The sequence below is a fragment of the Sprattus sprattus genome (assembly GCF_963457725.1).
Source record: "Sprattus sprattus genome assembly, chromosome: 10".
Taxonomy (NCBI): domain Eukaryota; kingdom Metazoa; phylum Chordata; class Actinopteri; order Clupeiformes; family Clupeidae; genus Sprattus; species Sprattus sprattus.
The window spans coordinates 30,422,362-30,438,704 of NC_137908.1; the positions used below are offsets into that span (position 1 = coordinate 30,422,362).

At 44.8% G+C, this 16,343-nt stretch overlaps 1 protein-coding gene across 1 annotated transcript; it reads right to left on the reverse strand.

Moving 5' to 3' along the window:
- Positions 1–11,128: 11,128 nt before the first annotated feature.
- snai1a (snail family zinc finger 1a) lies at positions 11,129–15,134 on the reverse strand. Its single transcript, XM_080846500.1, has 3 exons — positions 14,892–15,134; positions 13,905–14,438; positions 11,129–12,725 (listed from the first exon to the last, which is right to left on the reverse strand). Exons 1-3 carry the CDS (start codon positions 14,965–14,967, stop codon positions 12,541–12,543), a joined length of 795 nt encoding a protein of 264 aa, XP_080702626.1. The 5' UTR covers positions 14,968–15,134; the 3' UTR covers positions 11,129–12,540.
- Positions 15,135–16,343: the final 1,209 nt, after the last annotated feature.

The window sequence follows — 16,343 nt, forward strand, 5'->3', positions numbered from 1 at the left end:
TAAAGCTCAATTGGGTGGCAAATCTCTCAGCATTCCCCCTGCAAAGACTCAGTCTCACGGGTAAGGAAAACAACACACTGGCCAGTAATCACTTCAACATGTGTGTGTGTGGCTGGGGGTGTGAGAGCAAATCTTGGATTTTTCATGGGGAAAGGGGGTAGCTGCCATAGAAGGGAGGGGGAGACACAGAGAATGGGAGAGAAAATGAGAGAGGAACAAGTAAGGAAAGAGTATACATTCTATCTATAGGCTCATTGGTGGAGAGGAGTGATCACTTCTCAGACTCGCTAAATTCCACCCATCTGACTTCACATTGTTTCCTGTTCTGAATCCTGGCCATAACTGAAGTTAATTATTTGTTTCCTGTGATGTGAGGCTGTCAGCCATTCCCAAACAGCAGGTTAGCCACCATCAGTGGGGGCCGGGCACACAGAGAGACTGCCTACGCACTTACGAGGGACACTTTATCATAAGCAGCTGCAGCTTTCCTCGCTGAGCCTACCTCCCAGGGTGTGTGTGTGTGTGTGTGTGTGTGTGTGTGTATGTGTGTGTGTGTGTGTGTGTGTGTGTGTGTGTGTGTGTGTGTGTGTGTGTGTGTGTGTGTGTGTGTGTGTGTGTGTGTGAGTGTGTGTGTGTGTGTGTGTGTGTGTGTGTGTGTGTGTGTGTGTGTGTGTGTGTGTGTGTGTGTGTGTGTGTGTGTGTGTGTGTGTGTGTGTGTGTGTGTGTGTGTGTGTGTGAGGACAAAAGGGGCGTGTGAGAGTCAGTGCAACAGCTAAACTGTGTGAGAGAGAAAGGGAGTAACAGTGCTAATGACTGTGTATGTACTTGTTTTGCCCACACCAATTATAGACATCATCCACCATCATCCGCCAGCATCGTTCTCCAGTGTTCCTTCTCCTCCTCTGGGAGTAAAGGGTGCACTCCTCGGTCTGCAGAACCCACCTCCCAAACAACAACAAGACCACCATACATCTCCAACTCAACACCTCAACAAATGCCAACTCATCCATGGCCTTCCCTGAAGAGAAAGATTGCAATGCTCAATGACACACATGGCTGGCAGCAGGTGCTGATGGTGGTGGTTTGCAGTGGTTGCGGTCCTCTTTAAGGGAGGTGCCATTGATTGGTGTGATGCTGAGGCTCAAAGGTCTCCCTCTGCTTTGGCGTCTTGTCTGGCGTTCACCCGGTTTTCCCCTCACATGTTTCTGGGAGGGAAAGGCTGGGCCGACAAGAGGGAGGGGACACAGGAAAAGGGGTCGAAGTTTGACCCTGAAGGACACAGGCTAAAATTGGAGAGGGAGGGAAAGGAGAGTTTATGTACAGTAGGCCTTGGACTTTCCTGTTTCTGGGTCATTTTCACAGATCCCACAAGCTCACGAGAGAAGTCACACATTTAGATGTGGTTTTGTGTGGGCAGGGAAGAGAAGTGATAAATGAATGCTCTCACTGAAAAAAAGGATGGTTTATTGTCATGGAAACAACTGGATTTGTATCATTTTCTCATATTGATGCCTCTATGTTTTCATGAACTCTCTCTCTCTCTCTCTGAAAGTGGCTGTTTTGGGTCTTTGGGTTATATATGCTGAGTGCTTTACGAGGCTGCATAAATGTCAAACCAATTTAGCCCATTGGTTCCCAGACCTTTAATGGAAGGCCCTCCTTTGACAATGATAAAAAAAAATTGCACCCCAGAACACTCGTATAGCCTATTACCTGTTTTTTTTTTTATAAAAATAAATAAAAACAGATGTCAGCTATTGAGATTGGTTCAATTGGATATTTGTATTGTTTAAAAAGGATCAAATACAGGTTTATTATTGATTATTTCTCATTCCATTCTTCGGGAACCAGTCCCTTGTAATGCACAGGCTAAATGGTAGGCCCTGGTCATATTATATTATAAGTACAAAGTAGGCTAGGCTATAAACACATCACTAAATAAGTTAGTTACAGGCTACTATGCTGTAAGGGCACTGCCATACCTAATTTGACCAGTGGTTGGTTGGGGGGGGGGGGTGGTTGTGCTTGTGCCATATCTCTCAGTGAAGGAAGGCTGTAGAGAGAAAGAGAGGTCTGAGTAAAGAAGATTTAAAAGGGAGGATGTATACAGAAACTTAGAATCAGGCACACGATGGGACAGAGGAAGACGGCAAGAAATACAACACTCAGGGAAAAACCAGAGAGAGAGAGAGAGAGAGAGGGGGAAAGAAGGCCAAAAAGAGAAACGGGTGACGTAAATATCTTAAGGTGAAGCCAGTGAGGAATAGGGCCAGCACTAAGGCGCCATCCTTCCCTTCTCTCTCCTCCCCCTCTAAGTGCCTCCTCATCTCTCTCTCTCCTTCTCTTTCTATTTCTCTCTGTCTCTCTCTCTCTCTCTCTCTCTTTTGCCCTCTCTCTCTCCCTCCCGCAACTGGCAGCTAGTCCACAGCAACACATGTCTCTGATCAAGTGCATCCTGCGTCATCGCTCAGTAAACCCTGAGTCCAGGAAGCCCAACAGAGAGTACATTCATTCCCAGCGAAGCCGTGTGACTGAGTGTGTGCTTCATTATGCTTTAACAAGAGTGCCCCTCCACCCGCACCCCCACCCCCCTCTCCTCGGCCCCCACCCCAACTCCTTCCATGTCCCACCACACACTACCAGATCCTGGGCCATACAGCCAGGAGGGGCGTTGTGTTTGGGTAGCATGTGTGTGTGTGTGTTTGCCAGACTGTGTGTGTGTGTATTTACTAGCTGTCGGTGTTTGTGGAGGAAGTTCACGAGAGGAAAAAACGCATTTGGGCAGTGCTGGAGGTGCAGTTTGAGAAATGAGGACATGTTTATGCATTCGTTTCATGCAGCTATTCTAAACACATCGACATCTTGGCTCCAGGACTCTACCAACTTTATCACATTACAGGGTCACCATTCCAAAACAGGAAGCACTTAAGAGATGTTATATTGAGCTAAGAATATCTCTGTAGAGCCAAAGCTTAGGAATGCTGAGGTTAGGGGTCCGAATCCCAGGATGGAGAAATTCCTCTGAAATGTATGACCTCACTGTCCCATATGTTAGTTCATACAGAGACATCTGCTATATTGCTTAATGTAAGTGTATAAGAACAGTACAGGTTTTTAGTCTAGCCAGTCTAATCAGTTTGAGGATTAATGTGATTTAGGATGTGCATTCCAAAGCAATGGCAATAAAATAGGTCTAGGCCTTTAATGAGTGGTTGAAGTAAATGTAATTTCCTTGCAGCATAACCTGGGATAAAGGAGCCATTTAGATATAAATGTCAGATCTTCAGTATCTCTGTATGGTCCTCGTTATCTGCATAGTTGTCAATGTGGCTGCAGATCTTTGCTGCAACCACCACAACTGACTCACCTGTGATCTATTCATTTAGTTCTGATACAGTTGATTATACCAAGCGACCCTGCATTGCTGGAGCGAAACCTTCAGACAAAAGGTCAGGCATCACTTTTTCAGCTGTGCGGATGAGTCACTGATTTAAAAGGAAATCCTAATGAATTTAAGCAATGGCGTACTGTCAGGGCCTGCTTAGCCTTCTTTGAAGGCCTGACCCTTTTCAAAGTAGGGATATAATGTTTTTATAAATAATATTTTAGTTTACTGATAATATTCTATCCATGTCTTCCTGTTTTCCTGATCACTTCCTCCTCTCTTTACATTCAAGTATGCGATTCAAGAGCGTGGGAACAGACAGTAAGGGCAGAGAATTTATCCAATCACGTGTGGTTCTCCATGAAGCGTGAGTCGGAGTTCAAACGTTGTGATGTTGAAATGAAATCTGGAATGAAAAACCATCAATCAAATCAAATGAATAACATTTTGGAACTTTTGGAACACATTGCGGAACTTTTTTAGGTACATTAGCTAAATTAACATTTGAGTTGAGTTCATTTGTGGGACATAACTTGGTGCGTTAGTGGTGATTGTTATCAACTTCAAGGGCAGTTGTTTTTGGAGATTATAGCAGGCTGTAGCAGGGCTGCCCTTAACTCAGGTAAAGGTCAAATGTAAAGGACACTGCACTGACTGCACCCACGACATCCGTCCTTTCACTCTTAATCCTTATGCTTGGTTTGCCATTCTGAAATCAAATGAGTTCAACAGCAGCGGTGTGAGCCTTGCCTATTCTTTCAGCTTTTTAAACTACACAAAATGTGTATTTCTCCCTGTTTTTAGTCAGATTATTGTCAGGAGATAATTTTCTCCTGGAGAGCATAAGATCGACTGATAGCTCTTTCACTATGCACCACTATGTTACTGGAGATTTGGTGCCCCCTTACTATTATTCTTGTGTCCCCCTTGGATAGTTGTTCTAGTGCCAACAGTAACGTTGTTTAAATCATGTTTTTCCTCTGTCCCCTTTGTCTCAAAATGCTTGAAAAGTTAAACACTGACAGACATTGACAGTAAAGGAATGAGTGCGCTCTCTATCTCTTTCTCTCTCCCTCTCTCCCACTCGCTCTCCTTGGACTCGTACCTTCATCCTGTGACATTCCAGTTCAGAAATTTAATTTCACACTAGCTAAGTGACTGTTACTCTTTCGCTTTTGACAATGAAGACTTTCAGGCAAAGTCAAAGCATCTGAAAGGAGTGTGTGCCATCCCTACAAGCGTGTGTGGGCCCAGCATAGGCACGAAGCAGTACACCTCTTGGGAAGCCCACAGTTGACCTCACCCTCAACACAGCACAACCACATGGGTTCCACGCCGGGGCGCTCACAGTGGATCAGTTGGGTGTTTAGTGCCATTTACACGGACTCGAGTTTGTCTGCGTCCGAGCTGTTCATAATACAGATAGCCCTATCATTAAGACGAACACTCTCTATCCGCACACGGTATCTGCAACAATTCGAATCGGGGGTAGAAAGTGAGTAGATTTGGATCAGTACAGGGGCTGGTGTTCGTGTGCACAGATTCCCGCAACCTGATGATGTCATTGTCCCTCGTGATCGCATCGCGATCTCCAACCAATATACAGTACATAACACTTGTTGTCTCTCTACATCTCACTCATGGTCTGCCTCAAACTCACTTTCATTAATCCAGCCTACTGATTTTAGTTTAGCCTCCTATCTTGATCTACTTATTTTTATTCAGACGTTACATAACTTTCATGACCACAAATATAAATTGGCCAGCGATTTAATTTGCTTTTTTGTTCATAAGTTAATGTATGTAGAATGGTCGGAGCAAAGCCTCATGGGAAATGAGACCACTAGCATTGTGGTGTCCCATGCTCAAGCTGTTCCAAACTCTTTATTATCAATAGAAAATTGAATTAATTTTCGCATAACCTATAGTCTGCTCTGACCACTGATTTTATTAACCACCATAATGTATTACTGTGCAGATTAAATGTAGGCTATGCGGCTAGGCTAAACGTTGCTAATTGTATTGTGTCCTCCTGTCTTCTTTTAAGTTTTTTCACGTTTTTTCAGTTGTCTGTAGCAGCGCTCAAGCGCCACCAACAGGCGTGGGGGATGTACTACAGCCGGTTCATCACAATCGGCTGAGTCCATCGTTACGCAAATCTCTCGTTACGAAATTAAAAGATTCTATCCGTGTGAAAAATGAACCCGATTCAGTGACTCTAGACTCCGTGTGAAGGGGGCCTTAGTTGGGCCCCTTATGTCAGGGTGTGGACAGGTGAAATCTAAGCTTTTTGAAAATGATGACAGCACTGCCCAACTTTATCAATCACTTTTCACTGTCCGTGAAGCTTCAGGCTGAGCTCCGCCCTCAGAAGCCTCCAGCACGTCCTCAGGGGCAATAAATAGAAGATTTAGTTTTTATTGTCAGACAAATCATGTTTGTGCGCCAATTTGTTCTATTTCTACGAGGAGGATGTAATCTGATGCAAACATTGGTGGCCAAAACCTGTTCTGGTCTAGCTTGTCTAACTTGCAGCATAAGAAATGTTTTGAAACAACCTAGCGTTTGCACCTGTTTTGACTTGTTTTTTTTTGTGTTTCTGTGTCAACGTGGATGAACTCTTTGTGGTCACAAATCCATTTGAATTGCAAAGGAAAAACAATCTTAGTTTGAATATCAACTTAACTTTTTTCTCAGTATCATATATGGGCTATGGTCTCCCTTGGATACATCCCAAGTACGTTATACATACATACCATGGGGATAAATACAGTAATGTCTGACTTTTACTTGTGCTTTGTAACAGGAATGATAATAACAAAACATTTAGGAAGTCATCCCAATTCATTGAGGGACACATTACAAGATGATTTAACACATTGACATGTGGAAGGGTGGACAAGTGTGGTCCTAGACCTTTGAGATGCCCATGATATCTGCTTATGGAGCAGAGCCCCTGAAGTTAGCTAAGGTGAAGCCTACAGCGACCCTCCCCCAAACCCCTTCATAATACATAGCTTCTGTTTGAAGGGAAGGTTCAGTAAAGTCCTTGGGTGAGCTCAGAGGTGATCAGAAGGGTCGAATTGTGCTTGTTCAACCCTTTGTTCAACTAACATTCTTGCATTACAGAAAGCGCAGTTGTGATGACACAAAATTACTTTTTCAAGTCTTTTAGCTATTCTTGCTTACATTAGAAACTTTAATGGCATCAGAATTAGATACATCTTAAGTATATAAACCCTGTGGGATGTTAGTGAAATTGCTAAACTTTCATCCTTGTGCTGTGAGTGAGCCGGATTGCAATTGTTACTGAATACATATACTGATCTACAGCTCCAGAGTCCTGAGATATTTTTTTCACCTAATAACTCCAATATTTTGTGCAGAAAACACTCAACAATGAATGTATGATATCTGCGATGATGACCTGTAGAATGTATCTCAACAATGATTTATTAATTGAACACTATAACATTTTAATGAAAAGTAAAGGGGAATTTGAACTGTATCCACTAAAAATAACAATAAGGAACACAATTCTGTGAGATCTCCTGTTAGTTATCAGGTCAATGGAATACAGTGGAATTAGGGCTGTCAAGCAATTCAAAAAATCAATCTAATTAATTTTAATGTCTGTGATCTAAATTAAACGTATGTATCAATTTGCCGTGAGAAGCATTTACCACCTGTACCACATTAATCACTCTAAATTGAATTGTTATTTAGACAACCCTACTTAGAATCATTCTCAATCTCTAATCAGATTTACAGGAAGTATAAAGTGAAGTGTGTGTGTGTACTCCCAGAAGGCCTTCAACAGCTGCAATCCACTGTATCGTTCAAGGATGCAGTGGCCCAGTTTAATTAATACAGGCTTTTCAACCTCACAACACACACACACACAAACACACACACACACACACACACACACACACACACACACACACACACACACAGAATACCTTGAATTTCTGAGTTGGGAGAATACAGCCTATGGAAAAGTTATGCAAGTTTGGTCTGCTTCACAAACTGACTGAATTTCAGACATGTGCTCTAATTCCTGTCTTTCGTGGTGGTACACCACGTTAAGCACAACGCTACCAATGTCAGGCACACAAGTTCACAATTCTCAGGAACTGTCTGCCTAATGATAAGACATGCTGGAATCTCGCTGGTTGCACCACACCGTGGGGTAACGTCGTCATTCCCACTCGAGCAAAGGACTGTGCATCGTTTCCTGGCATTCAGTGGCTTTGACTCAGTAAAGTGGACCCTCATGATCAGCCTCTGGGAGTAAGTGAGCGAGACCCTCCACTACCGTCCCCCCCCCCCCCCCCCCCCCCCCCCAGGGCCCTCTGTGTCATCGGTGCAGGATGGGTCATGTTTATGGGAGTCTGACAGCTTCTTCCTGTATCCCAGGCCCCCAGGCTTGTCCCAGGCTCCTCATTGGGCTGGGACAGAGAACGCGTGGGAGGACACAAGAGAGAGAGAGAGAGAGAGAGAGAGAGAGAGAAACAAGTGAAGAGGGGGGAGGGGTGCTCCGCACTATTTCTATTGAACGTACTTCAGCCTACATTCTTTCTTTTGCTCTTTTTTTCTTCCATTCTTTATTTCTCTTTCTCACTTCATCTCCATCTCTGTCTCTGAGCAGGCCAACGTAAACTCCTGTTTCCTGCCCAGAGCGTAGACAGACACTTGGGGAGGAGAGACGATCCTCTTGTGAAGCGAGGGGGAAAGGCTTCTTTTTCATAACACACACATACATAAATAGATATGCAGAGAGCGAAAGTGGGGGAGAGTGAGGGTGTGTGTGGACGGATATACAAGCATACAGACGAGCAAGAGAGAGAGAGAGAGAGAGAGAGAGAGAGAGAGAGAGAGAGAGAGAGAGAGAGAGAGAGAGAGAGAGAGAGAGAAGTTTGGAATGTTAAACACACTCTTTATGGCATGGGCTGCAGCCACTTTTGGTAAATTATAGAGAATGTTCCGGCACTTGGAAACACGCAGCACACAGCTCAGAAAAAGATCTCAGGTTTCATAGCCAAACATCTTATTATCCCAGAGGAATGAGTGTAGCAGAACACTCGCCGTTTCCATTTTTCAGTACACAGAGAGAGAGAGAGAAGGACGGAAATACACAGCCTGATAATTCTGTATTGGTTTGCATTAAAGTGAACACTCTTTGACCCAGTGGCTCTCTGACATGTTGCCCCAACACTTTCCCTGGCCTCCTGACAGCAAACCCTGAAACAGACTGTGACTTATCCTTTGGCAGTCTCTGTGCGTGTGTGTGTGTGTGTGTGTGTGTGTGTGTGTGTCTGTGTGTATGACACATACACATGGCACAAAGATAAGCCCTCACTGCAGTGTCTGAGCGGACGGCGTAATCAGATTTTCTGAGAGTTGCTCACAACTGCCAAGCCAGTGGTGTCATTTCATGAAAACCCAAGCTCCACCCATGCCTCTGGGTAGGCTACAGGTCTGTTGCCCGACTCTGCTCTGCCCCCCCCACACACACACACTCACAATGTCATACACACACACACATTCACACACACAGCTGGTTTGTTTTATTGAGCTCTGTAGGAGACATGCCTCCCCCCACCCCCCTTCAATACTTCACTGCAGGAGTGCTGAGCGGCCAATCACAGTCCCCAGAAGCTTCCTAAAAAGTCCTGGACCCACTCCTCCACAGCGTCCTGTTCTCCCAGAAGATGTCGAGTCAAGCATCCCTCCTTTCTTTTCCTTCTTTCCTCCCTTCTTTTCCTTCCCCCTCTGTTGCCTTGTGCGGGTTGACACACAATCTTCTCAGAACTGTGTATTTCAGAGCTCTCTGACTATCTCGATGACTAGAAAGGGATTTTCTAAGTTACGATAGAATGACAAAACACACACACACACACACACACACACACACACACAAACACACACACACACAGCACACACAAACACATACACACACACACACACACACACACACACACACACACACACACACACACACACAGCACACACAAACACATACACACACACACACACACACACACACACACACACACACACACACACACACACACACACACACAAACACACACACACACAGCACACACAAACACATACACAACACACACACACACACACACACACACACACACACACACACACACACACACACACACACACATACTCACTCTGTTCCAATAAAAGGAACAGCTAGTGGAAGGGTTTACCTCACCCTCTGCCTACACACCTAGCTCAGCATCGGCCTGGCTGGCCTCAAGCACACAGCGCACCATGAGAAAGTGGGCCGAGCGCTCTGAGTCACCACCTGGCGCTAAGAGACGCTTCACCTCCCGTCCTCCCGCCGCCCGTGGAGGGAAAGAGCCAGATTCTATTGATGATGTATCAGCACTACTGCTGGCAGTGCAGCAGGAGCAGAGGCTCCTGGAATGGATGTTAAACACATACTCAGGATGTGACGTATTGAGCAGTGTGGGGGCTGTTCAGGGGGAGCGACCAGCCCTCCCACAGCTGTTTGAGAACGGCACATAGTTAAGAGGGGACACAAACACATGTTGGGAAAGTAAAGGGTTAAACCATTCCGAGCTGACACAGCCAGTATTTTTTGGACTGTGTATGAATTGAGGAAGGGTCTGGACACACACACACACACACACCTCATTCAAGTTATGAGTCAGCTACATTATTTACATTACGTGTGTATGCATATGTGTGTGTGTGTGTATGTAAGTGTGTGTGTGTGTGTGTGTGTGTGTGTGTGTGTGTGTGTGTGTGTGTGTGTGTGTGTGTGTGTGTGTGTGTGTGTGTGTGTGTGTTGGAGGACACTGAGTGACAGGTTCTTGAGCTGAGCAGGTGCACACAGTTGTCTCTGTTTGTCACTCCAAGTGTTCACCTGTCCACCTGCCACTTGACAAACATTGACATTCATTGACAAACGCAAACACACACCACCCGCCCACACACACACACACACACACACACACACACATACTTATTCAGTTTCACTCACTGCTGGATACACATACTATAACTACAGTTACTCTTTCTGTTGGGATTTCTATGACAACTTTCACCACAACTTCTTAAATGAAAAGCATTGGCTCTGCTTAAGCTTCCGATAGAGATCTGGGATTTGTCCTCGTTAACTAGCCACTCCACCCTCTTAATAACCTCCAGACTCCCTTCATGTGGTTTCTGCAGTTAAAGATAGACAGAGATAAACTGTCCTTGCACATTGATATGCAGAGTGCAGACAGAATTACAGCTCTATTGTAACATTTACATTGCTGATATATTTATCCAGAGCCTTCTCTGAAAATAGCATCCCATGGTTTTGGCACAGCTAACACGCTAGTTGGGCCACTTGACTGCCTGCAGTGGTTATCCCCGGCCGAATGACCCGTTCCATCTCTCTCTCTGAGCCTGAGCCAGCTGAAGCAGTTCCCTTTCAGGATCACTTCCAGTCAGTTTTATGACCAAAACTGTAAAAACTAATTCTTGTACTGTTTAACCAACTACCTCGTTCGAAGGAGGAATTACTCTGATTTTCATAATGTGGTTGGTAGAGTAAGTATTTTCTATAGGTAATGATGAGATGAGCAACATTTATTTTTCTTACAAACATAAATAATTTTATTGAAATGTGAATTTAAGGGCAAGGGCAAATGGGAGTAAAATCACATACTTTATAAATTGACATTTAACATGATTACAAAAAAAAAAAAAACACTTTAGAGATTGCACTGTACTTTTTGGTTTCCAGAATACTTCAGAAATGTTTAAAATCATTAATAGGCAGGTTTTTAAGACACACAAAGCTGTGAACCTGCAAGCTGACAAAATCAGATCATTACAAGGACCAGTAAGGAATGCTCTACAATCAGGTCCAAGAAAGACTTTTAATTAAGAATCCATCTGAAGGGCCCCAATTATTAACTTGCATTACTTCCCAAGTCATTTTACGCCAAACACTAATACTGCAGCCAATGTGTGACAACCTACTGAGGTATTAAGTCAATTGTTTGGTTAAGAAATAACAGTTTTCAGAGAAATACAAATCGAAGTATAAAACATGGCTTGATGATTTCCTTTAAGTTCTCCTGCTTTGAAACTCTACCAGGACACTGAAAGGAACCATTAACACTTTGTGGTAAATTTGAGTGCATTACTTAAAAAAAGAGGATCAGTCAGACAAACCACTGGAAGACCTTTACCAATTTTTTTTTTTTTTTTAAAGGACCTCAAGGAAGTCTGTCCATGTCTTTGGTCTCACTGCAAATATGTGACAATCCTTCCAACAGAAAAGTTTACAGCACACAGCAACAACATCCCATCTGTCTTTCCATCTCCCTCGGCTTTTGCAAAACAAAGGCTGGAACTCACCTGTTATCAGCCCCGTGGAGGCCAGTACCACTACACCTGTTTGCACCCTGTCTTTATGCTACCCCACAGGGAACAGCTGTGCATGAGTGTGTGCATATGTGTGTGTATGAAAGACAGAGAGAGAGAGAGAGAAAGAGAGAGAGAGAAAGAGAGAGGGAATTAGTGAGTAAGTGTGTGCATGCATGTGTCTGAGAGCAAGAGGGAGACAGAAAAACACACACAGACATACCCCACAGCCTTGCCTTGACCACCCCCCTCCCTCCTCCAACCCCCACCTGATGGCAGCTGTCCCTGGTCGGCGGTTGTCTCTAGACCGGCACTGAAGGCTGTTCTGGAATAACAATTAGTCAGAGAAGCACCAATTCTCCACCAGTGCACCGCTCCCTCATCTACAGTTCTGGGGCTGGGGGTGGGGGGCTCTGGAGCCTTCAGATAAAGGGGGAATGCAGAAGGAGGGAGGGAGGTAGAGCCCAATGTTAAGCAAATGCTGGTCAGTCCTGCTCTTGAAGAAGGCACACGTTGGTTTGCTTTTTGCAGCGACAGAGAAACCCACTGTCCAGAACTATCCAAGTCTCTCCGGCACAGAGGCGAAAGGTTCCCCTTTGGGGTAAAACGACTGCACTAAAGGATGCAGAGCGGCGATTTCTTCTTTTTTTTTGGTTTGGTAATGTGTTTGTGGGGAGGTTAGGCGGGTGGTGGTGGAGACAACGATGACCCCAACCCAACGCCCGTCCTCCCAGAATGCCTTGTGGTCAGACCGCGGGCACACTGCAGCCGGCGGAGCTGTGTTTCTGCAGCAGGGACATGCGGCTGAAGGTGCGCGAGCAGGTGCCACACTGGTACTTCTTCACGTCGGCGTGGGTCTGCAGGTGGGCCCGCAGGTTGGAGCGGTCGGCAAACGCACGGTTACAGTGCGGGCAGGAGAAGGGTCGCTCACCTTTGTGGAGAGAGAGAGAGAAAGAGGGTTTACAAACTACACACAAACAAATAAATCAATACATGCTGTGAATGTTTACCACACATGGCATTGTCTGCACTTTTTGCTGCCTTTTCTTGTGCAAGATAGATGATACGTTGTAATGTAAATGTGTTACATTACTTCTCTATCACATGATGGTGGTCTGTAAAGACCTATCATAGAGGTAAACATTTCCCTAAAATAGCATAATTTTTTTCATGCAAATATTGCATGCAGAGCTTTCTCAACCGCCGCAAAAACTCACTATGTAAACATGTCTGTTGAGAGCAGGCTGGTTGCTGCAGTCGCAAACATTTTAGCAATCAATGTTCCGGCTGTCGATTAAGTGTCTTCACAGTACAAAGTATCGGAATCCAACACTTTTACCCAGCAAGCACACAGTCTCCCATTTAGAGTCTTGATAAATACCTTGACTCAATCAAGCCACTAATTCAATCAAAATGCAGGGGGAAAAGTGACTTGCGAGCATAACGATTAGATGGGGGGGGGTCCCTTGATCTGCTTGTTCTCACAGAGTTGCCCCATACCCCTAAGCGCTGGTGATTGGATTGGCCCCATAGATGCATTGTCCCATAGTGCTACTGACACAATGCCTGATCAATGAGCAATAGCCTAAAGACCCATCACATGTGATGGCTGTCTACCTCCTCACAGTGGGGGTGAGGCTAATCAACTGGGACACAGCTCTTCCCAGACTCCCATCACTTCATGCTGCTAACAGGCAGAGGATAGAGCAAATGAATTGCTTTAGCACTTGACTATGGTAAAGACAGTGATCTGAAGGAGAGTTACCCTCAATATATGCAGCTAAATTAAAGTTCTGAGCTAATAACTATAAGAATACGATTCTTTCAAAAAAGGATCTGAATACAAGGCCACTCTGAAAACATTCAAAACAACGCAAGTTAAGATGTCAAGATCATTGACATCACCTGCGATGCGTCACCAAACCTGCTTTCTTTTTTTCAACATTGTGTGGAATGCTGTGTCTATTACCCATAACCTGGTTAAAAAAACACTTGGCAGTGATTCAGTGCTTGTCAGACAAGTCTGAAGAAGTCTGTTACAGTGCAACATTTCAGGAGTTGACGTTGACGTTCCCAGGCGTGAGTGTATCTCTGTGTTCCCTTGTCTCACCTGTGTGTGTGCGGATGTGGCCCCTCAGCAGCCACGGTCGGGAGAAGGCCTTTCCACAGGTGGGGCACACACAGGGAAGCGTGTGCGAGCGGATGTGCATCTTTAGGGCGCCGAGGCTGGTGTACTCTTTGGGACAGTGCTTGCAGAAGAAGGCCGGTCTGGCAGCAGCGGTCACCGCTGTGGCCTCCCTCTGCTCTTCTCTGGCACCTGCGCGGCTCTTGCCACTGGTGGCACGGCGTGGTCGCTGGGGGGGCCTGTAGTTCTCTGTGGACTCAGGGCTGGGGGGGTCAGAGGTGCGACCCCCTTCATCTTCATCCCCACTACTACTACTGCTGCTGCTGCTGCTGCTGCTGAGGCTGGAAGGGGAACTGAGGTCCAACGGGGCTGTAGAGGAGGACAGGCTAGCCGGGGACATTGGTAGTTGCAGGGCTGGAAGCAGACTCACGTCCCATAGTAGACCAGCAGTAATGCAGGTGACGGTACTGCTGTCGCCTGGGGCTAGCTCAGCCAGCGGGTACCTCTCCAATGAGGCGTCTTAGGTAGGTAGATTGAGAAGGGTTTGCATTAGAGCCATTTGGTTAGTCAAACAATCAACTGAAAATAATTCTACACCCTGCTTCTACGCTTTTTAACCAGCGCATGCAACTCATAAGGCATCGAGTCCTCGAAAGTTTTCGTGCAGAGTCGTCAAATAATAGGTGCTCTGTCTGGTTTGAAAATTCCTTACATGGAATGATGAACTAGTGCTAGCCGGACAGGCGCCCTTTTCCAAACAAGTAGAATACAACTCCGAAGACCGTTATACGTGACCTGTTTACACTCTCTCAAGTTCTATTTATATATTTAGCTAATAAATATGAATGTAGGAACAGAATTTCAAAACGAAACAATAACCGAAGGAGTGGGCTACATATATGACCTACATACTGAAATAATCTATATCATTGAGAATAAAAAAAAAAACAGTACTCTGTTTTTGAAACTTACCATTTTGTTCTTCAAGTTCGCTGTAATTAGGTCTCTTATTGGTGAAATATTTTTTCACAAGGAAAGACCGAGGCATGATGATCTTTCAAAGTTATGTCCCTTCAGTGTACAAAAGTCGACGCCTCGCAGTAACTTTGGTAATCGAGGATTAAGAACTGAGTCCAAACTCTCCGACTCTGGCAGAGATATTAGATTTCTAAGTGCAAAGTCCACATGGAATGTGATGCGTATTTACTAGTGTCTTCGAACTCTAATTAGGCAGTGGCCGCTAGTTCCCCGTTAACATGTTCACAATTAGTCCGTCTGTAGACTACTCATCTAAAACTGTCTGTCAGGAGAGTGGGTGTAGGGGTAGTTGAGTCCCGCCCTGAGGCACAGCCCTCAACCGCAGCTCAGCAGTGTCATTTGAGGCACATTTCTCAAAGCGCTCAGCTCAAGGTGTTAACGGCAGCAAGGTTTTCGAATGGTAGTTTTAAAGACAGGAGCGGAGGTTTATTCATTCTGTTGATGCTTATGCAAATAATATGCCCGAGCCTCATCTCGCATTTCCCACACATGAGGGACAATAAGTTGTTAATGCTTAAAACACCCATACTTGAAGGTGCTTCGTCCACCTGCTCAAAGAATCAAAATGGGGACAATTGAAATGCAACACGAGCTTTCCGCCACACCACATCTAAATATCCATATGTGGATAGATATAAGACATCAATATCCTGGAAATGTGTTCCAGCTGTTGACTTCACTGCATGAAACAGAAGACTTCGGCGATTGTAGCCTCTTTCACATACGAAATCCTTAACAAGGCCAGATAAAAACCAATCCTAATAGATAAATTGTTGGCAACGCAAGGACAGGGGCTAAAGAAGCCTTACCTGCACATCCCTGTCAAGAAAGCGCCACCTGAAACTTCTTTGCAAATTAAATCAGGGTGCTCATTCACAGTGTCACTTTGGGAAGGGAAAGTGCATCCCCTTCTGGCAAAAGATGGTAAATGCAGCTCAACAGGGAATGGCCAAGTCCTGACGTCATGACACAGGGTGGCAGCAAAACGTCAGTGGGTTCCAGTTGTTCGTGAGACACTTTATTGAGGAGCGCAATGATTGGGTTTCAGGTAACAAAAAGTGCTAACAAATCTTGACTGCTTTCATGGACGTATCCAAAAATATCTGAAAATTAGATCTTATATTTACATTTTTTTAGTGACTGAAAGGCCTGCAATCCGAGTTATGTACAGACGTGGCCAAAAGTTTTGAGAATGACACAAATTTACATTTTCACAAAGTTTGCTGCTTCAGTGTCTTTAGATATTTTTGTCAGATGTTATTATGGAAGACTGAAGTATAATTACAAGCATTTAATAAGTGTCAAAGGCTTTTATTGACAATTAGTTGAAGTTAATGCAAAAAGTCAATATTTGCAGTGTTGACCCTTCTTTTTCAAGACCTCTGC

Bases quoted from the DNA above. Each gene is read 5' to 3' on its own strand.
- snai1a (XM_080846500.1), bottom strand. From the start codon at position 14,967: ATGCCTCGGTCTTTCCTTGTGAAAAAATATTTCACCAATAAGAGACCT. The intron at 14,439-14,891 runs GTAAGTTTCAAA...TACCTACCTAAG, and splicing joins CGAACTTGAAGAACAAAATG to ACGCCTCATTGGAGAGGTAC. The intron at 12,726-13,904 runs GTGAGACAAGGG...CTCTCCACAAAG, and splicing joins CCACATCCGCACACACACAG to GTGAGCGACCCTTCTCCTGC.